General features: G+C 37.6%; 1 protein-coding gene across 9 annotated transcripts in view; it reads right to left on the reverse strand.

Annotated features, from left to right (window-relative positions):
• The window catches only part of LOC137390211 (rho guanine nucleotide exchange factor 2-like), an 87,338-nt gene that overhangs the window by 54,854 nt on the left and 5,103 nt on the right, over positions 1-27,381 (reverse strand). For all 9 annotated transcript variants that reach the window (XM_068076516.1, XM_068076515.1, XM_068076514.1 and 6 more), the window contains 7 exons: positions 26,082-26,209; positions 25,309-25,638; positions 15,672-15,751; positions 13,298-13,400; positions 5,430-5,609; positions 4,943-5,060; positions 859-888 (listed from right to left, as the gene is read on the reverse strand). In XM_068076516.1, the coding sequence (XP_067932617.1) occupies positions 859-888; positions 4,943-5,060; positions 5,430-5,609; positions 13,298-13,400; positions 15,672-15,751; positions 25,309-25,638; positions 26,082-26,209 (969 nt within the window). The remainder of the gene's footprint in view (positions 1-858; positions 889-4,942; positions 5,061-5,429; positions 5,610-13,297; positions 13,401-15,671; positions 15,752-25,308; positions 25,639-26,081; positions 26,210-27,381) is intronic.

Below are 27,381 nucleotides of genomic sequence, written 5' to 3' on the forward strand. Positions count from 1 at the left end.
CTCCCGTCACTCGTGCCTCATCTACACTGACTGCGTTGACTCAAAACAATCTTTCTTTATAGATTTGTTGTGCGAGTTCATTTATACACTACTATCCAGGGCAAGAATGCACCGCTTTACCTCGCCACCTATTCTATGATTCTAGCCGCTCGCTTTGTATGCAACAAACACTCCCTTTTTGGAATCACAATGCTTTTCTAGAAATAAATTCACTGAGCTCCAACGTGACATTTGACAAGTACTCTAGATAATTGCTGTTGAATGCAGAGGTGAAAAGCCTGCTTTTGTCACAACACAAGAGAAGCCATCACGTTGTGTTTGTGAGAATAATTGTGAGGAGCGATCCCTGCGTCTATTACTATTGTCCGAAGCCGCTGAGCACCAAAAGAAACTCGCAACAATTCGAGGTGACATCATCGCAAGGCAAAGTCACCAAACTGAACAAGCAAAATAGATGGTTCAACTTGAAGACTAAGAGCACCAGTTTACTTTCATGAGACCAAGAGACTAGCACTGCCCAGAACTGGGTAGGGGGTAAGTGCCATTGACTTGGTGGCAATGCGGGTCAACTATTAACACGCAGTGTATCTACCTGAATGAATTCTGTGAAACGGAGAAAAAATCTCCAAAGACAAAATTTGCTATGAAAATAAGCAGAATTGAGCAGCAAATAAATCACGACTAGGTAACTTAAAGAAGCCGACAGAAGTTCTAATCAGTGTGATTAATAAACAGGCAGAACAAATGCGAGCCATAAACCAGAGAGATCAGGCAATGAGAGCAGAGCACCAGGCAACAGAGAGATCATGCAAGAATCACCAGGCAACAGAGAGATCATGCAGGAATCAGGAGATTTACCTGTCCACATCGCTGCTGCTATTAAACCAGCTGTAACATAATATACTAGTTCCTTAACACACTATTAGTGAATCAACAGAATATACTCGCAGCACCTCATGATGTGATGCGAGCTAAATGTATTTTACACTGCAGCCTCTAGTTGTTAGCATTACAGATGTCTAACGCAATATTTTAAATTGCTAAAATCTATTTACCAATACAAACACGTGTGCTATTTCCCATTTTAGATGCGTTAAAAATACAAACTTGGTGCTATTTGGCAAATTTCAGCGACATTTGAACGAGGCCGTTACATGAAGGACAAACCAATGGAGACAATGAAATCGCGTAAATGAAAATATATAAAAATTATTGTTGTACAAAGGTTATAAAACATCCTTCAAAATAATCAACAGTAAATCAACTACACTGTTATTGTGTGCCAAGAGCATGTAAAGCCATGCTAGTAGCCTCACATAGACACGGGAATACATTATTTCAAACAGCAAGAAGCACCAATATTATCTATTTACATCGAATGGGGTTCACTCTCAGAAGTTAAAGGTACTAGCAGTGAATGAATGCAAAGCTTACGAAGAAAGTTTAAAACAGATCTCAGGCTTTTCGGTAAGAGCATTATAAAAATGACAAATGGGGGTGGGGGGGCGCTCCTACTCATTCGCAGTTAGAATTAGCGAATCTTTGTTTATAAAATAATAATAAGTAATAATAGTAATGAAGTTCAAATGTAAGCGACTAAAATATAACAAAGCAATGAGTCTATGTAAAGCATACAATGGCAGACTTTAAACGAATGACAGCCATGCAGGTACGGCCTTTCTCCTGACAATGCACAACGGTGTACCTACGAATATGCGCAGCCTACAAAACCAAGCAAGCCACTGGTAGATATGAAGATTGAAACTCTAGATTCATAGAGTTTAACGGGCTCACCCTCTGGCCTCTGACATCTGTCCCCTCACCCTCTGGCCCGGCCAATAAACATTGACATATTGTGAAACCTCTATATACAAATATTCCCTAACAAATATACAGTACAATCATACCTCTACATACGAGTGCCCCAAAATGGAGAAACGATATGAGCCGACTTTCGAACAAGTTTCTTTCTTGAGATACGAGTAATCTTTGAGATATGAGCATACGAGCTGGTTGTCGGTGGCCACTATATGGCCAAGTATGCAGACACCTTTCGAGAACAGCGTCACTCAGTCTTTCTCCTTGAATCAGTTTGAAGAAAGTTATTTGAAGGTTAGCTAAAGTTATAGTGAACACAAGGCGAAACGCGGCAAACCGGAAATTAGATATTTTATATAGAAGATAGTGCCTTGAGATGCGAGTAAATTAACATACGAGTTCAGTCCCGGAACGGATTAACGGAACGGATTAGATCGGGTATCCTCGATATACGAGCTTAAGCCATTAAGCTCGTATATCGATGTATGACTTTAAATGGTTTAATTAGTTTCACTCCCTATAAGCATACAATAAATCATATCATATGATTACCCTTGGCATACACTAACTCTATTATATGATTACGCTTGGCATAAAATAACTCTATCATATGAATACACTTGGCATACAATAACTCTATCATATGAATACACTTGGCATACAATAACTCTATTATATGATTACACTTGGCATACAATAACTCTATCATATAATTACACTTGGCATACAATAACTCTATCATATGATTACACTTGGCATACAATAACTCTATTATATGATAACACTTGGCATACAATAACTCTATCATATGAATACACTTGGCATACAATAACTCTATTATATGATTATATTATTACCGTACAGGATGAAAATATCCGATGGATATAAAAATTCGCGATTTCGCGAACAGTCAACTCCGCGAATTATTAAATTCCGTGAATAATTAGTTCTATTTTTAATCACAAGGGAGAATAACTACTGCATCATATTGAAAGCTAGTCGCTAGGCTAGTTTTTAATATAACTACTAAACGTAGGTGAGTTCCAAAACATTTTTAAAATCATTGCCTGGGCTTTGAGCTAACACCATTGCCAATGCATTACATTTATTTACAAAATTATTCAAGGTTGTCACAAGATAGGCAGAATGGCGTCATAGCGAAAATAGCCACTAGGCAGAAGTACTAAACGTAGCCGAGTTCCAAAGCTTCTTTAAAATCTTCGCCGGGGTTCAAGTTTTATTGCCATTGCAGCAAACTTTACAAAATTATTCAAGATTTTTACAAGTAGTTCGGCATGGCTTCATCATCGCAAAAAAGCTCTCCTAGTCTTTTTACATTGAAATCAACTCCATCAATCTCTAATACCGAAGTTGAGGACGATCATGATTCTGATCTGGACATTATGGTATGTATTTGATGTGCAGTGCAGATACGTTTTTCCATTATTAACTGCATTAGTTAATTCTTTTGTTTAAAAACTGATCGCTTTCATTAAATACTTCAGCTATTGTTTTTGTACTTACTTAACGCTCGTTAATATTTTTTCTTTTTGTGTTTACTGCAGATTGAGAATGAAACAACCTACTCCGATTACGAAAACTAGAGACAAGTAGTAATATTCATCAAGGCAGGAATATTGGCAGAGAAGCAACCAGTCAACCTAGACCCCTTCATTGACAACAACTCCTTGATATCGCTGCAGCAAACATGATTAAATTATATATTTTATTTCATGTATAAATATATTGTAATTTATTACAAACTTGAGTGTACAAATAAAATTTTACAAACGATGAATGGAGTAAATATAAACAGTTTAGTTTATATGGCGGTTGTCTAGAGCAATAAAATTAAACTGATACTCTTGATAAGTGAATACTAGCGTGTAATGGCGCTCTCTGACTAGTTATTTTGGTAATAGCAGCTCTACATCGCTGTCACTGTCTTGGGTAGATGTTAAAGGCGATTCTCTCGCTACTACATGGCTGGTAAGGAAGTTATCATCAGAACTCTCCTCGTAGCTTACTATTGCAAAGTTCTGCCGGCTGGCCAAAGATTTGTGCTCGTAAAGGCGTTTTTGTTCCTTTTTTAAAACAGATATATTCTCCTCGTAAGTAGCTGCGGTCACTTCTATCTGAATTTCCAGACCTCCCTGAATGATTCGTGATCTTCTAAGAATGACATCTACCACCCTTGCAATCATTGTTCTTCGGTGTATGATGAAAAATCTCTCTCACACTAAAACAAATAATGAAGCGGTAGGGATGGAAAAAATAAGTACTGCGTTTTACCGAAGAACCAAAGTAAAATTCTACTAATTTAGTAAATGTGAAAAACTCATTACTTACCACAAATTATTGGTTCATCAAAGGCCTCCAAATCTGTGAATATTCGTGAAAACCTCTGAACGCAACAAAGAATTTATAGCTTAGCACGATCCACCCATTGTTGTAAGCTAAATAGAAAACGAAAGGCGCAATGCGCGCAGCCGCGCATGCGTAAGGTTAACTCTATTGCTAGACGTAATAGAGTTAACTTTTCCTAGAGAGTGGCAGTTTTTAGCCGCGAATAAATTCATCCGCGAATATGCATGAAAAGACAATTCTCGCGAAATATAACTCCGCGAATAAATTCATCCTGTACGGTATGTCTATTGTAAATTATTTATTTTATCCCTTTGAGATTTCGGGAAACTTGGAACACTGTATATTGGCACATTGAAGTCAATTCAAATATTGCTCAAATTTAACATTTATACTAAAAAAATTGTATCCTACGTCAATCCTAAGTAGAGGTTCCGGTGCACCCACTATTATTGGTCATGGTCACAGTCCAGTGGGGATAGAGTTTAATATGGATACTATCATGTGTGGTAACTGTCATGTATGGTCACTGTATGTGTGGACAGTCATATGTGTGAACAGTCATGTGTGTGGACAGTCATATGTGTGGACAGTTATATGTGTGGACAGTCATGTGTGTGGACAGTCATGTGTGTGGACAGTCATGTGTGTGAACACTGGCTGATGTGCAGGAACATCCAGGCCTGTACACTATTTAGTGCAATATAAGCAAATATGGACTTGGTAAGAAACTGTTTCCATAGCTTCCATAGATTCCTACCTTCTTTTACCGGCACTCTCCACTCCCTGATGAAATCTTGTCTTCTCTTTCTTAGCCCCACCAAACATAGTAAAGCTGACCTTGGTGTTTTTATCAGCAAATGAGCTTTTATCCAACTCTAGAAAAATAAACTTTAAATCTGAAGCTGAATGAAGCTATGCTGATACGCGAGGGTATATATGCAAGATGGCTGCCCGCTTCTCTAAATGCATTTTGCACTTCCTTTCGACTCTCACTGCCAAAATGAGCAAGACTGATGGAGGCTATATGAAAACACTATGATGGATTTATGGCTCACACAGAAATTAACCGGAGGAATAGATCCTAAAAATACTAGAGAATTGTACAAATATACCTAGCCCCCATTATAGCTCTGCTAGAATACCAATCTTGGCATCAGCAGCCCTATTAGCATAACATGTTCCAACTCTAGTCAGCACTGTAGTCCACTGGTAAAAGAATTAGGCTCACACCAGCACCGTCCTACCTGAAGATGATGCGCCTACAGTCACTCCAGCTATGCTTAACTTGGGCCCAAGAGCAGAAAAGTCCAAAGATTTCGGTCGTTCTCCGCTTGGTCTACGGTTCAGCGCCGCCTCACATGCATCTGCTTCCACTTCTTCCTCATTCTCCTCTTGTGTGACGTCAAGCATTGACTTGTACTGGCCTGTCAATAAGCCAGCAACATTAGCACTTACAGGAGTCATGAAGCCCCATAACCGACCGGCTGGAAACACAGTCTAACATGTCTGAAACTAATTGACTGTTGTACATACTGGCCAAACATCTATATCTATAGGCATAGGCCTATATATATTTCTCAAAGTATGTCTGCCTGTCATTAAGGGTTATCGATATAGCTATAGCGTACGCTGATTATTTTACCAATGCGGCTACGCGTTACGATGCCCCTGTTAAAGAAATATTTTTCATAAGGTTCAATTACTATATCTGGGGTCAAGGCAAATTCTTCTCGCGCGGACAATTATGTATATTAAAATATTTTGGGACCTAAGTATATACAACACGATGCTTCTTCTGCTTCGTCTTTTTTTCGTTAGGACAAATTTGTTCGGCCCACGAAATCAACAATAATTTATCTCGAACTTGAAATTTGGTGATTAGTCCACCGATTATATACGTTATTAAAATATACATCATTGAACTCGCCATGGCGAGTTATCCATATCTGTTATATCTGGTATCCGTTATATCTGGTATCCGTTATAATAAACACAACTCGCTAACGAAAACGATAAAATTTCTGTTGAAAGTTTGAAGTTTACATACTAAAACTTCCTTCAAGTATGTGTTTAGTAAATTATATTCATTTAAGTTAAATTCAGCGTTTATGTTACAATCTGTCTCGAAGGTAAGAACTCTCCACAGTAGTACATTGTAACGTTTTATCTTGCAGATCATAACCACAAAATGCACTAAAGTCATTGTATGTACCTATAGTTACCAGGGTTAACATAGTATTTTGGTACTATTTTTAATGATGATGAGTTTTACCAGGAGGTGATTGCATTAGATAATGACTATGGGTTTCTATACCACTCTATGTACGCCTATAGCCTACGATATTTTCACATGCCAACCCTGAAGCGAATTAAAATCATATAATCGTATACCAAATAATTGTAATCATAACAAAGCAGACTATATTTAGCCATTACTTTCTAATGATTTCACACTTACAGTTAAACACCTTTACATTTTTATTTTTCCTTCTAATTCCTTTCAACGAAACAGCTATTTCAAGTTATGAAATTTTAAACTTACTGTTTGAAAACCTTTACAGCTGTTTTATTTATTTTTAATTTAGTTGTCCTGCACAAAACCTTTTCCTCATGATATGAAGTTTGAAAGTTACAGTTGTTTGACAAAGTTTGAAAACCTTTACAGTTGCTTTTATTTTCTCTCTCAATTTATTTCAACTACACAAAACATCTCTCTTATGATATATAGTTTAAAAGTTTGAATGGCAAATTTTGTTTTATGTTAAATTCAAATCAATTTTCTGTCCAAAAACTTTAGTATTACCCGGGCAACGCCGGGCCGCACAGCTAGTGTATATATACAAATCTCAAAGTTTCTAGTCTGTTTAGATATCAGTTTGCCTGGCTATAGCTATTAAAATCTTAGAATTAAAAGCTCGCAATCTGCTGAATTTGAACTCGCGATTATTGCGACCGTAGGTGCGAAATCCAATTGACTAACCACCAGACTACGATGGATTTACGTTTCAAAGCTATTACTATATACTTTATACATCCTTTTTACCCGATTTCACATGTTAAATGACGTAATAATTCTATGAACTCTTAACTTTATGAAACTCGATGCTTTTCCGTCCTCGCCGTTCTAGGGCTAATTTGTTTTCCGCAAAATGACATCGACAATAATTTCTCTCAAAATTACAATTTGACGACTATATCTCAGTTCAGCGTCATCCTTTATGGTAAAAATGGGTTCCGCAAACAGATAAGCGATAAAATTTTAGTTAAAAGTTTACTAAAGCGCATACTAAAACTTCCTTCAAGTATGTGTTTAGTAAGCTAAATTTATATAAGTTGGATTCAGCGTTTATGTTACACGTCTGTCTTGAAGGTAACAACTCTGCACGTATTACATTGTAATGTTACATTTTTTAACAGATTATACCTGCAAAATACACGAAAGTTATTGTACGTAACTGTTATAGTTATTAAGGTTAACATAATGTTTGGTTACTATTTTTAATGATGATGATTTTCATTATTTTTAACAAGCAGTGATTGCATTAGGTCATTACTATGGGTTTCTATACCATTCTATACGTCTATACGATATTTTCGCCTTATGAGGCCAACACTGAAACAGTCTATCATCATATAACCGTATACAAAATAATTTTTCGTTGTAATCGTAGCAAAGCAGGCTATATTTAGCCATTACTTGCTAATGATTTCACATTTCCATTTAAACATATTTACAGTTTTATTTTTCCTCCTAATTTATCTCAACACAGCACTTCCATGATATAAAATTTAAAAGTTGCAACTGTTTGCAAAGGTTTGAAAAACTTTACAATTGTTTTCTTTTTTCTCTCAATTCATTTGAATTGCTAAGAAAACGCTTTTTCCATGATATGAAGTTTAAAAGTTGGGATGGTAAATGTTGTGTCAAATAAAAATAAATTTTCTGTCCAAAGAATTTTGTATTACCCAGGCAATGCCGAGCATTCAGCTAAGATATTATATACAGCTGCACAGGTATCTATAGATATTCATACATACACTATATACAGCTGCACAGGTATCTATAGATATTCATACATATACTATATACAGCTGCACAGGTATCTATAGATATTTATACATACACTATATACAGCTGCACAGGTATCTATAGATATTCATACATATACTATATACAGCTGCACAGGTATCTATAGATATTTATACATACACTATATACAGCTGCACAGGTATCTATAGATATTCATACATATACTATATACAGCTGCACAGGTATCTATAGATATTCATACATATACTATATACAGCTGCACAGGTATCTATAGATATTTATACATACACTATATACAGCTGCACAGGTATCTATAGATATTCATACATATACTATATACAGCTGCACAGGTATCTATAGATATTTATACATACACTATATACAGCTGCACAGGTATCTATAGATATTCATACATATACTATATACAGCTGCACAGGTATCTATAGATATTCATACATATACTATATACAGCTGCACAGGTATCTATAGATATTCATACATACACTATATACAGCTGCACAGGTATCTATAGATATTCATACATACACTATATACAGCTGCACAGGTATCTATAGATATTCATACATACACTATATACAGCTGCACAAGTATCTATAGATATTCATACCTATACTACATACAGCTGCATACATATTTATAGATATTCATACATATACAGTAGCAAAGGTATCTATATTTATAAGGCTATATGTTCAGGTCTGTAGCTAACTATAGCTAACAGTAGCTAACAGTAGCTAACTATAGCTAACTGTAGCTAACTATAGCTAACTATAGCTAACAGTAGCTAACTATAGCTAACAGAAAAGAGTTAAACATAGCAAAGAGTGAAAATGAAGTTAAAAGGCACAAAGCTGGCTCAGCATATCTCCATTAAAAAGACAAAACGGGAACCTTCTGATCACAGTTATACAAACACTCCCCGATCAGAATCGTGACCACATACAGAGCTCTAGTCTACTATAAGAATTAGGTCAGTTTGCTGCCAGCAACCAGTTAGCCACCTCAATGCTATTGTTAAGTCAATTTTTGTCTAGTCTGTATGATGGATGAACATGCTAGCTAGCCTTCTACAATCAATAGCTGCCCACCAGGCAGTTAGAGATTAAAATGAAACAAGTACGTACTGATAAATATTTGTGAACTGGCACATTAATATACATAAACACATGTATACGGTTTGTTGCTATGGAGACCAGTTCACAAATATTTAAATAACCTTGTCACTGGCTCATCACTCTCTGATGAGACAGTGACAAGTATTTTTCATAAGGTTTCATTACTATATCTGGGGTCAAGGCCAATTCTTCTCGTGCGGATAATTATATTGTCTCCGTTTCATCGTATTCAAAGTTTTGATGGATAGCTTCTGGTGGAACAGTAACCTTTTTTATGCACACACACACACACTCTTCTATGCACGAATTGTTATTATTAATTCTACATATGCAGGATTTTTATTTTGTTTTTTTCAGTTTGTAATAATTATATCATTACCGAATCATCAGTTAGTATAGTATATGTTTGAATATCTATAGATACCTATACAACTGTATATAGTATATGTTTGAATATCTATAGATACCTATACAACTGTATATAGTATATGTATGAATATATATAGATACCTATACACTGTATATAGTATATGTATGAATATCTATAGAGACCTATACAGCTGTATATAGTATATGTATGAATATCTATAGATACCTATACAACTGTATATAGTATCTTGTCACTGTCCCATCATAACCTGTCTCATCACTCTGTGATAAAACAGTGACAAGATTGTGATGAGACAGGGACAAGGTTGTGATGAGACAGTGACACGGTTGTGATGAGACAGTGACAAGGTTGTGATGAGACAGTGACAAGGTTGTGATGAGACAGTGACAAGGTTGTGATGAGACAGTGACAAGGTTGTGATGAGACAGGGACAAGGTTGTGATGAGACAGTGACAATACTGATGGGAGACATCAGTATTGTCATCAGACTTGTGTGGTAAATTAAGCCCCAAGAATGAATTTGCATATGGCATGTCCAATGTGCCACAAACACAGCATTGCCAATTGCCAATGTTGTATACAACATACAAATGGTCGTATCCCATAAAACACGCACTATTAAAAATTACTACATACTGGTGTCTGTCGTCCTTTGCAATTGCAACATGAATTCAACTTAGAGCGAATGATATTTCATCTTAACAGATACAGAGCAAATGGGAATCGTTTTGCCATGGTAGCACTTATTACAATAACAATAGACAACTCCATATTCATACTGTAACCTTAGCAAGCGTTAGGTTGGTTTACTCGCACCTCTAACGCTAGTATCCTCTCTACTACACCATTACACTTGGCTATATATGAAGTCTTATGTTGTAAATGTGGGTGTATAATAACTGGATACATAGCTGATGAAGCGTGTAACGTAACTGTTATAATAGCACTGCTCTACGGCGACTGCTCTACGGCGACTGCTCCAGGGCGACCGCTCTATGGCGAGCGCTCTACGGCGACTGGGTAGTTAAGGGCAAGTTGTCTATAAGGGAGCAGCAATCACAGTGAAACATCAACTGTTGGTGTTATTGAGCTTTATAGTCGAGTAAATATAATAACAATTATATTCTGATAACTCCAAGAGTCACTTAGGTATTAATTCACATGCATTATCCAAGAGCCAAGTTTACTTCATCTTCAATTCAATAACAACTACTAATCCGTTTGGAGTTGTGCACCTTCATGTACAAAATAATGCGAAACCATGCCTGTTATGGAGTCGTGACGTGAATTGGCTAAAACCATGACATTATTGACCAGAACCAATAAATGGAGATCACTTGCTATAACAGGCTAAGACGCCCTCTGATCTTCTTTTTACGTGATGTCTGAGTAAGAACCCGAGTCCCGTAGGAGCATGCGTAGTAAGCAAAAGTGTGACGGGTTGTGACAACATTAAGGGGTGCCTACGAGATGTTTGTATTCCAATGACACATCGTTCGTTATTGCAGGAGAATTATGGTAGCTTTTGCCTTGATTGGAGTCCGCGATGTACAGGATACATGATACACGACATACATGATACAGAACGTACATGATACACGACGCACATGATACAGAACGTACATGATACACGTCGTACATGATACAGAACGTACATGATACACGACGTACATGATACACGACGTACATGATACCCGACGTACAGGACACACGATGGTACATGATAACAGAGTCAGGTAGGGTCTGTGGTATGTAGATACATTTGTTGCATACTTTGTTAAATGGCACGGCTCGAGTTCCTCATAAATGCCTTAAAGGTTGACTTGCAACAAAATTCCCATTACAGTTATTTGGTATCAAAAGATTCACCATATCTTACTCTGTTGTGTTGTAGGTGTCAAATACGTGGAAATGTGATTACAGGCTCTTAAAAGCTCAAAAATGAACAGTTAATCGAAGCCATCACGAAAACGCTGTAGGTTGGAATCCTTCTCCAAAATGGCTCTAATGGGACGTAGTTGTACAAGTCGAAGGAGTGCATATCATCCTCTGATAAACAGGAGTAGCCTGTTAGTCACCTGTGATAGTCGAAAAATGCTGCAGAAATTGTTCACGCTGTATGGCAGGAAGTATGGGTCACATGATCAGATTACGACTAGATGATTAGACCAAGCTGAAACAAAACTGAAAAGTCGCGAGCGTCTATATTTGATAAGGGTTTTCCGGTAGTACCCGAAGTGTTTGTCATAAGCTAGTGCTACGAAACGTTTTATATTGAGCCTTTTATTGGCCTTTCAATTCACGTGAATCACGGTGTCAAAACAATAGCCAGATCGAGTTGAGTACTACGGCGTTTTCGTGATGGCTGCAGTTAACTGTTCATTTTTGAGCTTTTAAGAGCTTGTAATCACATTTTTACATATTTTGCACCTACAACACAGCAGAGTAAGACATGGTGAACCTTTTGATACCAAATAAATGTAATGTGAAGTTTTGTTGCAAGTCAACCTTTAGCATATTTTGGCTACCATAACCAAACATTTATGCTTAAAGGCTTAATGACAAATGCACCCGATGTTCGCTACACGGCTACACGTTACACTGTTACACCACTCACACCCTTCAGAAAGCCAATAAAGGACCTTAATTAGAATTGAATGTGGAGAGCAACTAGCCATGTGACGACCATGTGACTGTGAGGCGAGGAGAATATGATAGGAAACTGGATACGATTAGTTACACTTGGGTCATGCTAAGTCAAACAAGAGCCTGATTGAGTGTGCGACTGCTTGAGTGATCTCAGCATTCAGAAACTACCATGATGAACAAAACCTCATTATCTCTCGCTTTCTTCTCATTGGCTCAACTAATGCCCCATAACTTATACCAGGTACTACCTAATAGCCTTCGCAGCTAAATGGTGTTGTAATCCTAGTAAAACAGGGACAACCGTGCCACTCATTTCATGTATTAATCATCGGCAAGAAGTGCATCCATAAGTGCCGCAATGCATGAGTACACATAACAACAAGCATATCATATATTCATCAGCAAACAACAGTGAGACTTTCGAATATTAAAATGTTATATTATCAATTAAAGATATCAGTGCCAGACAGTTGACAGTGCCAGACAGTTGACAGTGATAAACAGTTGACAGTGACAAACAGTTGACAGTGGCAAACAGTTGACAGTGATAAACAGTTGACAGTGACAAACAGTTGACAGTGGCAAACAGTTGACATTGACAGACAGTTGACAGTGACAGACAGTTGACAGTGACAGACAGTTGACAATGACAGACAGCTGACAGTGACAGACAGCTGACAGTGACAGACAGCTGACAGTGATAGACAGCTGACCGTAATAGACAGCTAACCGTGATAGACAGCTGACCGTGATAGACAGCTGACCATGATAGACAGCTGACCGTGATAGACAGCTGACCGTGATAAACAACTGACAGTGACAGACAGCTGATAGTGACAGACAGCTGACAGTGACAGGTAGCTGAGCAGATGGGCAATAACTTACCTCTATTCTGTCGTGGTTGAATGGCCATTGGAGCACTAGCAGGAGCATCATAAAGAGCTGAAATTTCTAAGCTCGGACATGAAGTACTGAACCTCTTCAAGTCCTGCAAGTGAGGTTTGATATCAATGGGCTGTAGGAGTAATATTGTTAATAGTGAACATAGGAGTTGCACGTAGGAGTGGCCGGCCCCTGAGCCACCAGTCGCTTATCATTGCAACAGCGCAACTATCCACACTCGCTTATCAACAGCCGTCCCTAACTAATCCACACTAAAAATGACCAGCCACTCCTTTCCAATTGTGGTTACAACCAACTCTCCTACTTCTATGGTTGCCATCAGTCTACTATACCAGCGGTTACAACGAGGGCTTACCTTTCAATGGATTACCATGAGCAAACCATGCCAGTGGTTACAACAGAGGGCTTACCTTTCAATGGGTTACCATGAGCAAACCATGCCAGTGGTCACAACAGAGGGCTTACCTTTTAATGGGTTACCATGAGCAAACCATACCAGTGGTCACAACAGAGGGCTTACCTTTCAATGGGTTACCATGAGCAAACCATACCAGTGGTCACAACAGAGGGCTTACCTTTTAATGGGTTACCATGAGCAAACCATGCCAGTGGTTACAATGATGGCTTACCTTTCAATGGGTTACCATGAGCAAACCATGCCAGTGGTCACAACAGAGGTCTTACCTTTCAATGGGTTACCATGAGCAAACCATGCCAGTGGTTACAACAGAGGGCTTACCTTTCAATGGGTTACCATGAGCAAACCATGCCAGTGATCACAACAGAGGGCTTACCTTTTAATGGGTTACCATGAGCAAACCATACCAGTGGTTACAACAGAGGTCTTACCTTTCAATGGGTTACCATGAGCAAACCATACCAGTGGTTACAACAGAGGGCTTACCTTTCAATGGGTTACCATGAGCAAACCATGCCAGTGGTTACAACAGAGGGCTTACCTTTTAATGGGTTACCATGAGCAAACCATGCCAGTGGTTACAACAGAGGTCTTACCTTTTAATGGGTTACCATGAGCAAACCATGCCAGTGGTTACAACACAAACTCTAACACTGATAACATCTAGATACCTCCAGTAAAGAGTGTAGCAAAAGGTTTTACTAAAAGTACAATCTCCAGCGGACAGCATCTCACCAGCAGGTAAACAGACTAGCCTATTGATAATCAACTGCTCAACAACGGAGGGAAAGTACAAAAACTAAAAAATAAACTCGAACAAAATAAAAATAGATAAGTAAAAACAAAATAAAATCACTAGTTTCACCATAAATTTATAGCTCAGCATAGCTATATACCTCGCCATAGCTACATGTATATACCTCACTCTAGCTATATACCTCACTGTAGCTATATACTCACCATAGCTACATGTATATACCTAACCGTAGATATATACCTCGCTGTAGCTATATACCTCACCATAGCTACATGTGTATATCTCACTGTAGCTATATACCTTACCATAGTTATATACCTCACCATAGCTATACACCTCACTGTAGCTATATACCTCACCATAGTTATATACCTCACCATAGCTATACACCTCACTGTAGCTATATACCTCACCATAGCTACATGAGTATACCTCACTGTAGCTATATACCTTACCATAGTTATATACCTCACCATAGCTATACACCTCACTGTAGCTATATACCTCACCATAGCTACATGTATATACCTAACTGTAGCTATATACCTTGCTGTAGCTATATACCTCACTGTAGCTACATGCATATACCTCCCTGTAGCTATATACCTTACCATAGTTATATACCTCACCATAGCTATACACCTCACTGTAGCTATATACCTCACCATAGCTACATGAGTATACCTCACTGTAGCTATATACCTTACCATAGTTATATACCTCACCATAGCTTACACCTCACTGTAGCTATATACCTCACCATAGCTACATGTATATACCTAACTGTAGCTATATACCTTGCTGTAGCTATATACCTCACTGTAGCTACATGCATATACCTCACTGTAGCTATATACCTTACTATAGCTATATACCTCACCATAGCTATATACCTCACTGCAGCTATATACCTCACTGTAGCTATATACATCACTGTAGCTATATACCTCACTGTAGCTATATACATCACTGTAGCTATATACCTCACTGTAGCTATATACTTCACTGTAGCTATATACTTCACTGTAGCTATATACCTCACTGTAGCTATATACATCACTGTAGCTATAGACCTCACTGTAGCTATATACCTCACTGTAGCTATATACATCACTGTAGCTATACACCTCACCGTAGCTATATACCTCACCATGACTTCTGTAAAGTAAAATAAAGCTTACCATCCTTCCATTGTCCTTTTCATCGTGAGTCATAGCTTCGACCTCTTCTCGGTTCCCTTGTGTCATCTTGACACTTTCCGCTGCAAGGTAATCGTATCATGAGCAACAGCAGATAGTCAGTAAAGAATTCATACAAGCAGTAGCGAATCTAAAGTGATCAGAGCTATGGACCACCAATCGGTTGGTACGACTTTTCTGGTTACCAGTCCTAACCTAACACTCATCTCTCACCATAATTTTTGTCACACAAAATCACGTTGGAAGGCTTGAATTAGAACACAAATGTCTCTTGCTACTTTGCGCAGTAGCTAACTCTTACGGTGTCATTTTACAAAGTTTTGAATAAATGATACTTCCTCGAGAAAAACCAAATTGCATAATTGAAAATGCTGGAGCAAACCTTATCATAGCACATCTAAACCATTTCATCTTGTGATGTACCGAGTTTCAAAACCTTTTCATTCCGTAATGTACCTGGTATCAGAACCATTTTATCACGTAATGTACCTAGTATCAGAACCTTTTCATCACGTAATGTACCTGGTATGAAAACCATTTCATCACGTAATGTACCTGGTATAAGAACCTTTTCATCACGTAATGTACCTGATATCAAAACCTTTTCATCACGTAATGTACCTGATATCAGACCCTTTTTATTAAATATTTAAGTCTAACACATGTTATTCAAAGCGTTAAGATATAAACGCACAAGCAACTGTTTGAGTGCTTTCAAGGGCGATATTGTTCAGACAAACATGGCCAAATCTTGGACACCCCTACTCGCTCTATTTTCAGCAGGCAAACATATCAGCATGACACTTGCTAAGCATCTAGCCTGCTCATTGGTTTATTTATGGAAAAAACTTGGTCAACTGCCCCCTAAACAATGTATGATGAGAGATGGCAATGGTAAGGCCTCTTGTAATACCAGAATTTGTCAAAAAGTAAACAAAAATAAACACAACGTTTTAATTATTATACTACTTTGTAATCTTTTACTTCATTTTGTATTCGTGCGCAATTTTTTTTAACATGGTGGAAAGCAGCGATGTAGTAATTTAGTTTATTTCTTCAAAAGACGAAAATTTTTAAGTAGATTGAAGGCAGTCTGATCGGTAATCAAGAGTGGAAATATGTCAGTAGGATTTGTCAGCAACTCGTCTCAAGTGTGTTCAATTGAGAGTTTTTTCTCCAAGAGAGCTTGCACAAAACGAGCAAAAACCCGCTAATGTGTTGATAGCTTGAGAATGTCTAAAGTAAAAGTCAAGAAGTTGAAGATGAAAACTGACAATGCATGACAATCACAAACATGTAAAGATGAAATACACATATATATATATATATAGCGTAAGTTAGTTTAAGTTACAGTACGTATCCCTAACACAACTATACAGCTGAACCTGTACTTCTGCAGGCCTACGTTTTCATTCATTGTCAACGTAAAACAAAAATAAAAATTTCTTTTCTAAGATTACTTAGTTTAGTAATGTACTTTATGTACTTTATGTACTTTGTGTACTTTGTACATTTCTCGTTACACCTTTCTAATATGCAGTTTCACCAGTCCCAGAAAAAAATAATATGAACAGTCCTACACAAAGTCCCAGTATCCTACACAAAGTCCCAGTATCCTACACAAAGTCCCAGTATCCTACACAAAGTCCCAGTATCCTACACAAAGTCCCAGTATCCTACACAAAGTCCCAGTATCCTACACAAAGTCCCAGTATCCTACACAAAGTCCCAGTATCCTACACAAAGTCCCAGTATCCTACACACAGTCCCAGTATCCTACACAAAGTCCCAGTATCCTACACACAGTCCCAGTATCCTACACACAGTCCCAGTATCCTACACAAAGTCCCAGTATCCTACACACAGTCCCAGTATCCTACACAAAGTCCCAGTATCCTACACACAGTCCCAGTATCCTACACAAAGTCCCAGTATCCTACACACAGTCCCAGTATCCTACACAAAGTCCCAGTATCCTACACACAGTCCCAGTATCCTACACACAGTCCCAGTATCCTACACAAAGTCCCAGTATCCTACACACAGTCCCAGTATCCTACACAAAGTCCCAGTATCCTACACACAGTCCCAGTATCCTACACACAGTCCCAGTATCCTACACACAGTCCCAGTATCCTACACAAAGTCCCAGTATCCTACACACAGTCCCAGTATCCTACACAAAGTCCCAGTATCCTACACACAGTCCCAGTATCCTACACACAGTCCCAGTATCCTACACAAAGTCCCAGTATCCTACACAAAGTCCCAGTATCCTACACACAGTCCCAGTATCCTACACAAAGTCCCAGTATCCTACACACAGTCCCAGTATCCTACACAAAGTCCCAGTATCCTACACACAGTCCCAGTATCCTACACAAAGTCCCAGTATCCTACACACAGTCCCAGTATCCTACACAAAGTCCCAGTATCCTACACACAGTCCCAGTATCCTACACAAAGTCCCAGTATCCTACACAAAGTCCCAGAACAATAATCTATATATATAAATCTCAACGTCTGTCTGTCCGTCTGTCTGTCATTCGTCTGTCCAGCTATAGCTGGTAAAGTTTCAGTAACGGAAAATCACCTTCGTCCTAGATTAGAACTAATGATATCAATATGGTATCAAGTCAATCAACAAGTAACAACAAAGCTAAGACATTCATATCACATCCACTGCGCTTGTATATATTGTAAATCATTTTGCTGCACACTCTAGATGTGCACTCGTTATTATTAATTAATACAGTGTACTCCAGGGTCACGGTGCCACTGTTACAACATTTTTTCGCCTTGCTATATGGAACGCAATGCCGTTTTCGATGAATTGTTTTCCTGTGAGGCTATGAGGCGGACAAATTTTTTTCACCATATGATACGATATCAACAAAGCTGCTCTTAAAATTCAAATTTGGCAAACTGATTACGACGAAATAACAAAATTGCCGATATGCTATTCGCTCAAATTCCTACCACAACACCTGAAAGAGATACGATGCTCACTATCTCAGTTTAGCGTTATTCGTTATAAGTTATAGTGAAAACGAATTCGAAAACAGGTAAGTGATAAAATTTTAGCCCATGACAAGGTTGAAGTTTAGTAAAATACTTACTAAAGCTTAGCTTCCAGTATGTGTTTAGTAAGCTAAATGCATTCAAGTTAAATTCAACGTTTATGTTGTACATCTGTACACAAGGTAAGTACTCCCCATGGTACATACTGCACGTAGTACATTGTAATATTACATCTTTTTGCAGATCAAAACCACTAAATACACCAAAGTCACTAAGATTAACGTATTGTTTTGATACAAACTTTTAACATGCACAGTATGTATATAACAATTCTGATGATATTTAGCAGAGGGTGTTTGCATTAGATAAATACTATGGGTTTCTATACCACTCTATTTGATATTTTCGCCTCATGATGTCAGCACTGAAACAAATTAAAATCATATAATTGTATATTAAATCATTTTTCATTGTAATCATAGCAAAACAGACTTTATTTAGCTATTACTTGCTAATTATTTCACATTTACATTTAAAAACATTTGAATCTGTTTTATTTACTCTATTAAAGATGTGGTTGCGTCAAAAAGGTCGATTTAATGAAATTGAGACCAATAAAAGGCTAAAACGTCAGCTACAATTTGATGTCATTTTTGTCTTTGTAGACCAATCCTGTCCAGAGATATATGCGTTTGAATGAGGCCATCTTTTAAAAAGCTCACATTCCATCGGGTGCTTCATTCGTGACGTAACTAGTGATACATCTGAAAAGAGTCCACGAGCGATAAATATAAGGCCGCTTCATTAGCCAATCATCAGCCCAAAATTTTTATATAGGTCGTAATAAATGTTATCACTCGTAAAACGCGTTGTCTGTGATTTCAAATTTAGGAATTTTACTCTATTATTAAATCGCATGAACATCGATATTTACCAAATTAATTAACATGGTTACTTTAATGAATTACTTGGTCGACACGTTTTATTGACGAACAACAGAATTGTAAAAATTGCTGTAAAGTTACTGCGAAGGTGATTCCGAGTTTTCTGGGCATCAGGTGGTTAAAAATTCTACGGAGGAAAATTGGAGAATGGAGGAAAATTTATCTTTTACTTTGAGTCTCCTATAGAGTTTCCTGTCGAGTTTACATTTAGATTATATTTCCCTGTTTGAGGTTATAACGTAATTTCCTGCGTGTGCGAGATACGTATGTACAGTGAGTTCTTGACGACTTTTTAATCCATAGCATCTAGCAATACAATGGCTTCGATTGATGAATATACTAAAGGTAATATTTTTTAGTACTCATTAATACATGCACTAATTAATAAAATTATAACTTTTTGCTATCAGCAATCATTGTTTTATAATTTTTTATCGTTTCACTGAGCTATATTTGCTTCAAATTTTCTGTGGTAGTTTTATCTAGTAAATTAGATTTATGATTTGACTTTAAATGTTCACTTCTCACTTGTAGAAAGCGAAGAAAATCGATTGATCAATGCAAATCCTTAACTTCCAAAACCAAAGCTTCGAATCGTTAGCTTGGCGTACTTATGCTTTTGTTAAACATTTATTCATTTTTAAAATTACACTCACTCTCTATCTAACTCCCAATTTGAAAGCTTTCAGTGGATACGCGTTAGAATGACATATCTATGAATGACATATATTTATTGCATTTGTTTTACCGATTACAGGATGTTTATGTGGTCCCACCCGCCGAAGCAGCTTTGTCAGGGTGGAAACTGCCATAAATGGGAAAGAGAGACTTGAATGTGTGCTGCATAAACCATGATGTTTTGTTTGAGTTTGCTACAGTAGATGAATTTGTCTTATTGTATGAGCTGAAACTATGCGAGTGGCCACGACTTGATGAATATTTTTAATAAAAGCTTTATGCCGAAATGAAAATATTTTTGCTTGTAAAAATTATATATTAAAATAATATTGTTGAAGATAATGCAAAACATGATTTGCAGAACATTGAATATATCATAGCCCAGTTGACATCTGTGCTGAAATCTTTTTTGATAGATGGATTTATGAAGTGTAATCAGAGCTGAATGGACAGGCATTTTTGCATAGCTCGACCATTTGTTTAGTACTTGAATCAACTAATCAAATGTGACAAGTGAATTTTTTCTACACATTGATACCAATAATGACACGTTGACAGTCGACTATACAATGTACATGACTTTTAGGGATGTAGTTGGTTTCGCCACATATTCTTTTCAAAGACGCAGCTTGCTTATTTTACTTATGGTAGTATGAAACTAGTTTTCGGTGTAGGCAATGATATACAGCCCCACCCCCAGAATAGGCGACAGGCATAATGTGGGCGGGGCTTTTGGGAGGCTGTATATGTATATCATTAGTGTGGGTAGCGATGGAACTATGCCGATACAAAGATCTTATTCTACATAGTTTGCTTGACAGAATTACCGTAGACCGGTAGAATTGGTAGTCGGTACTAAGAGGTTTACACAGCATTTAGAGGAAGCTAATATGACAAGTTTTTAATTTTCCTTGTTTGAGGCCTTTGAGACATTGGAAATAATGTATCTGTAGCTGGATTTAAAATTTTATTCTAGCCAACATGAGCAAATACAAGATAAAATATATGCCAATAGAGCCGCGTAGGACTAGACTTTTATCGCAATAGCCGATGTGAATACGAGAGATGGAGACAGGTTGTATCACGCGTTACATCATTTTGGGCAAGTCGAGGCATGTTTTTTTGGTCTGAGAGTTTTTACCGCGATCAAATTTTTTCGATTTTAATCTTAAAATATCTTGACAATGAGATTGCCTAATACAACAAACAACGTATCAACTGATAGACAAAGAAAAATACTTTTAAAATCAACTCAAATTTGACGCAACCCTATCTTTAACTTATTTCAACAAAACACTTTTTTCATGATATGAAATTTAAAAGTTAGTTGTTTGAAAAAGTTTGAAAACCTTTACAGTTGTTTTATTTTTTCTCATAATTTATTTGAACTGCACAAAACACTTCTCATAATAAAAGTTTGAAAGTGAGAATGGTAACTGTTGCTATGTTAAATAAAAATAAAATTTCTATGCAAAGAATTGTTTATGACTCAGGCAACGATGGGCATTCAGCTGGTCTCTCTATATATAGATGTTTGTCAGGAACAACAATTGAGATGTTCACCGGTAGATCAAACACTCATCTATTTTAGCTGTGAACAGAGGACCCGTGTATTTTTATCTCACTGTATTCTAACTTTTAAAGAACATAGTCTATACTATAGGATTGTAGCAAAGACATAGTACAAACCATCTCCTGCCCGTATTCTGAAGTAGTTAGTGGGTCGGTAGTAGAACAAAAACTAATATACATGTAATCATGTAGTTAAGGTATATTTAGGAAAATGTTAGGTGCAAGATCAGTAAAAGAGTGAAAGGACAGCATAAGTGACAGCGATGGTGTTCCGAGCCACACAGTCTCACAATAATCCACACAGTCTCATAATAATCCACACAGTCTCATAATAATCCACACAGTCTCACAATAATCCACACAGTCTCATAATAATCCACACTATTTCACAATAATCCACACATAATCACAACAATTCATACCATCTCGCAATAATACAAACTTTCTAACAATAATACAAACTTTCTCACAATAATACAAACTTTCTCACAATAATACAAACTTTCTCACAATAATACAAACTTTCTCACAATAATACAAACTTTCTCACAATAATACAAACTTTCTCACAATATTATATATTATCTCACAATAATACAAACTTTCTCACAATAATCCACACAGTCTCATAATGATCCACACTATTTCACAATAATCCACACATAATCACAACAATTCATACCATCTCGCCATAATACAAACTTTCTCACAATATTATCTCACAATAATACAAACTTTCTCACAATAATATAAATTACCTCACAATAATACAAACTTTCTCACAATAATATAAATTATCTCACAATAATACAAACTTTCTCACAATAGCCCACATCACTTGTCAAGGATCTATACAATTTAAAAATAATCTACACAACACTTGAATATCAGACACCAATAGAAAATTAATTTCCAGTCGCATTATTCACACAATTGCACAGTTTCCCTAAACCATACATGTATAAGCGATGTACCCGACTCTTTGACACATGCTATAGGTAGCACACAGAGGGGTTATACAAGGAAAACAGAAAGCATATCTTACACAGTAAAGCCATGGCTACTGACATCTGAGGGGGGGTAACTGCTATGTTCGGCACATGCTCATCGAGTCTGACTGGTTCCAGCGCTGCTAGTTTGTTAGTATTGCAAGCATCTAGCCCGAGAGATATTGGTGAAATGGACAAAGGAAGTGAAGGTACAGAAGCCCCAGCCCCACTCCTTTTCCATGTTCGTGGTGGGAGTACCGGTGGCTCATCGCTATCATAATCTGTTCCACTAGATGTATCACTATAGGGTTCAACTAAAAGAATGCATTATATCTAACATTCACAGTAAGAAAAGTATGGCAGACTACTAGACTGTACTACTAGGTAATATCGAGGATTAAGCAGTTGGTAGGACTATAGACAGTAGAAAGAAGGACAGCACCTGCTGGCAGCGATATGGAGTGCTATGCACGTAATAGGAGATATGGACAGTAGGGCAGACAAGAATACAGGCAGACATGAGGTGACAGCTACAAGTAGTCAGCAGTGGCAGCAAGTGTTTTGACCAGAGGTGACCGAGTGGCGAGAGGTTATTGGGTACAAAGAGACATTGAGATAAAGGTAAAGGTGTATGTACCTGGCGCTGATACGGACATGGATAAGAATCTAGGCAAATGGACAGGTGTGCAACATTTTTCATTATACTCAAGGAGCCCAGCAACAGTCATTCTCTGGTATTATTATCTCAGCTAGTAGTTGTGCAAATAATAGTTGGTTTCTGTTCCATGAGCGTCTGGCATGCCCCAGAGGATTTTGATAGTTTTCATGCTGCGCAATAACTTGTTTTCTCACAAGTAGTACTAGCTGGACGAGTGGTTTAAGGCAGTGCGACTGGCAGGATACTAGTAGCAATAACGAACAAAGACAAATTTATTCATAATCCTTCATATATAGGATGATTTAGGGTGTGCAAAAAAGGAACACCATGCAATTTTTAATTAGGAAGGAGTTACTCGTGTGAACTACATGACAACACAGAGCGTGTGTAGAGCACGAGTCGAGCACTGCCCATTAGTGATGTAATTCTTGCGTTTAGCGACCATTAAGGAAGTAAGGAAGAACTAGGAAGGTACTTAGCATGGGTTAGTGAGAGATTAAATAATAGAGAAACAGCTCAGTATGTGGCAAAGATTCTACATCTGTAACTACATCCATGTCTTTGCATAAGCTCCAGAGGACAGCACTAGCCAGCAATGACATAAAGGGGTGGCTATACACACACACCAACAAAATCACTCATATGTGCAGCCAATTTGGCAACACACTGTTGCGTCGTGTTGAAACAAGCGTGTTGGTCTACATGGTTATAGATGAATTAAAAGCATCTGGAAAGGACTGGAAAGAACTAAAAAGGACTGAAATAGCTGATTACAGGGAACATACGTTATATACAGTTTATTCTATTCCACAAGCTGGTTTGCTTTGAGATCCGTCTTCGAATAGTCACGACAACAAAGCTTCACGCAAACATTTATATAATGAACAAATATATTCTCACTAGTAAGAGATATGGAAGGTCACGTCTAAATTGCAATTGTTAATGTAATGCATTAGGTAATAAAATCTGTTGAAATCCAAATTTTTGTGTGGTTTGATTCATGTAACGAATCCAAATCTCGTCTGACTTCCATCATTCAGGATTTCCATCAAATAGATAGCACTGTTTCGTGAGCAAAAATACAGCAATGCAAATAGTGGCACAAATTTTATTGCGGTCACAAATTATTGATGATCTATTATATTATATCATAAAAATGCTAACAAAATTTCAATATTATGGAGAATTTAGTGAGGACATCATGGCTCTCACATTGTCAGTGGTCAATCTATCAGTCAAGCCAAGTGTTATCTAGTAGAGTCTGTGTGTATAGCCACAGCAAATATCTACACTAAACATTCACTATGCATTGTCAGTGCGGAGCCAGGCCTTAAGAAAAGCATTCTACATTTAAGTGTGAAAGAGAAACTTGGCTCATCGATATCTTACAGCCATAAAGCTTTCAGTTTAGGCCTATAGTTAGTTGCCTTGCAGGTTTTTAGTGATAAATTGCAATTGTCGTGGACAGCTATCCAATACTCGGTATGTCTAGGCTGGTGGTCTCAAAAAGCTTGCAGCAATTCGGTGCCTCGCGGAACAATGGAGATACGTGATGGAATTAATTATCCGTTGGTGTGCCACCGCAGTACTTCCCTGCCTAGTACACCTGTGTATGTCATAAAACAAACCCATGCTTTGTTGAGGCGAGGTGCAACTAATAACTGCATTTATGAACAACGGTGAGCCCTTCCCTATGCCTCTAATAGTACCATTTGTCCTTCAATTAATATACCCCTGCAAACTGTAACCATACTCACTTAGAGAGACATCAACATCTTCAGATAGTCTGCCATCCTCTACATTGCTGCCGTCTCTACCATCTTCTCCAGACACACCAGAAAACACGTTATCCATTTTGTCAAGGTTCATATCCACATCAGTTAGCAATACAATATCTGCATCAGCTGTGACTCGGCAGGTTGCCGATGCATTTGGCAGAGAATTCTCCGGAATACTATCCAATGGGCTATGTTCTCCAACAGCAATTGTTCGCCGCGAGACGCCTAGGTCTCCATTTTCCATATCCAAAGCATGGCAGTCAGTTTTTATTTCTTCGATAAGCTGGTGCAACATGTCGATATCAGCATCTGAAGCAGAAGAAAAGTGTCCATATGTAGCGCATTTACCTCAAACCTTAAAGAATGTCAATCAATGATTTGCAGGAGCAAACAATGACGAACACTGCTTACATTAATCTCCAACAATGAGGCAAGATTATATCTAAAATGATTACTGAAGTAACAGAGGAAGCAAATTCGTATACATGTATACGAATTTGTTTCTGCTTGACTAGTCGATATAGATATCGACTAGTCAGTAGCGGCTGTCTGACCAGACAGAATAATGAGTAGCCATTCACCTCATCACATATATACAGACACTCTCATTCGCGCTGAATAAGCTTTTCAAACTCGACGATTGACAGCGAGCTCTCTCCTAGTAGGCCACCAAGTCCACCATTCACTCATATTCTAATAATAACGTCACTGAACACACTCAGTTGGCACTATCAATCACTGGAATGTCTTACCGAGTCCACCAGAATGAGAACAAGCCATCTCTACGCTGCTGGAGTCGGCGCTGGCTTTAGCACTATCCGGAGTGGCACTCAACGATTCACCATCGCTTGGGATCAAACCCTTACAGGGGTTAGATGCACTGATAAGAGAAAACAGTTACTAAAGGACATTTTGAGTAGGACTGTCTTATCACTCACATACCTGTCTCTTCACAAACTGCAGATAAAGAATGCAATTGACATTCGTAGTGTAGTGCTCAGGAAGACTATACAGCCTCTTAATTACGTCATAAAGCAAAGTTCACTTGAAGGAAAGATACAAACAGTAGTCGAGAAAGAGTAACTATGACCATTCGTTAACCATGAACGCCAATCAATATACCATCAAACTAATACTAGCTTCTATAACAATTGTTGAATATAGCTCTACTACTTGTTCATTGCTAAACCTCTAGGCAAGATAATCCTTTAACTTGCAGATAAATGGGCCCCTTATCATCGTAACTTTTAAAGCAAACTGCTACTGAATTTAGTACCTAGTTGAGTTGAGTATGTCCAACTAAATTTCCCAATCAATACTACAAAACAATTGAAGTTTGACTAACAAAAGTTGTATAGTAACATACCCAAACGCCACTTAAACTGAAGTTAGAACCAGTCTTTCTAAGCAACACGACAATTGGTTTTAGACATCGAAACATTAAAACAAAAAAGCTTTTGCAAGATGAAAATGTATCATCATAATAGTCTAGTGACCCTAAAAAGTTTGCTGCAGCGTTTTAGATCTCGGATATACTTACTTACTTTCCAATTGATCCTAAGCGCCAGTTCAATGCATATAGGGTATATTAACCTGTATCACCGTGTATTAACTGAGCTCTGAGTAAAGTACATCATAGTATAGTTGTTTGCATAAAATGAGGGTAATAAAGTGGTAAAAACTATATATATGAGTATTTATGTATCATCAGTCCGATTGTCTAAGGCCAAAGGTGATATAAATGATATATATGAGTATTTGTGCATATCAGTGAGTATTATCAGTCTGATTGTCTGTGGGCGGAAAATATACTTTAACTTGGTTTTTAATGCGATTGTAAAAGCTAAATCGCCACACATTTGTTCGGTGTTGGTGGCTTAATATCTTACTTCTAGTGTCATGTGTCACAGGTGCAAATTTAATGTATTCATTTAATTGTAGCCTATGTTATAGAAACCTGCTTCAATTTTTCTGAGGAATAGGGTATCCAGACTATCTCGCCTGTCACTCAGAGAAAGGATATGTTCAACAGCAGCTTGATGACCATGGACA

The sequence above is a fragment of the Watersipora subatra genome, chromosome 3, assembly GCF_963576615.1.
Source record: "Watersipora subatra chromosome 3, tzWatSuba1.1, whole genome shotgun sequence".
NCBI lineage: Eukaryota > Metazoa > Bryozoa > Gymnolaemata > Cheilostomatida > Watersiporidae > Watersipora > Watersipora subatra.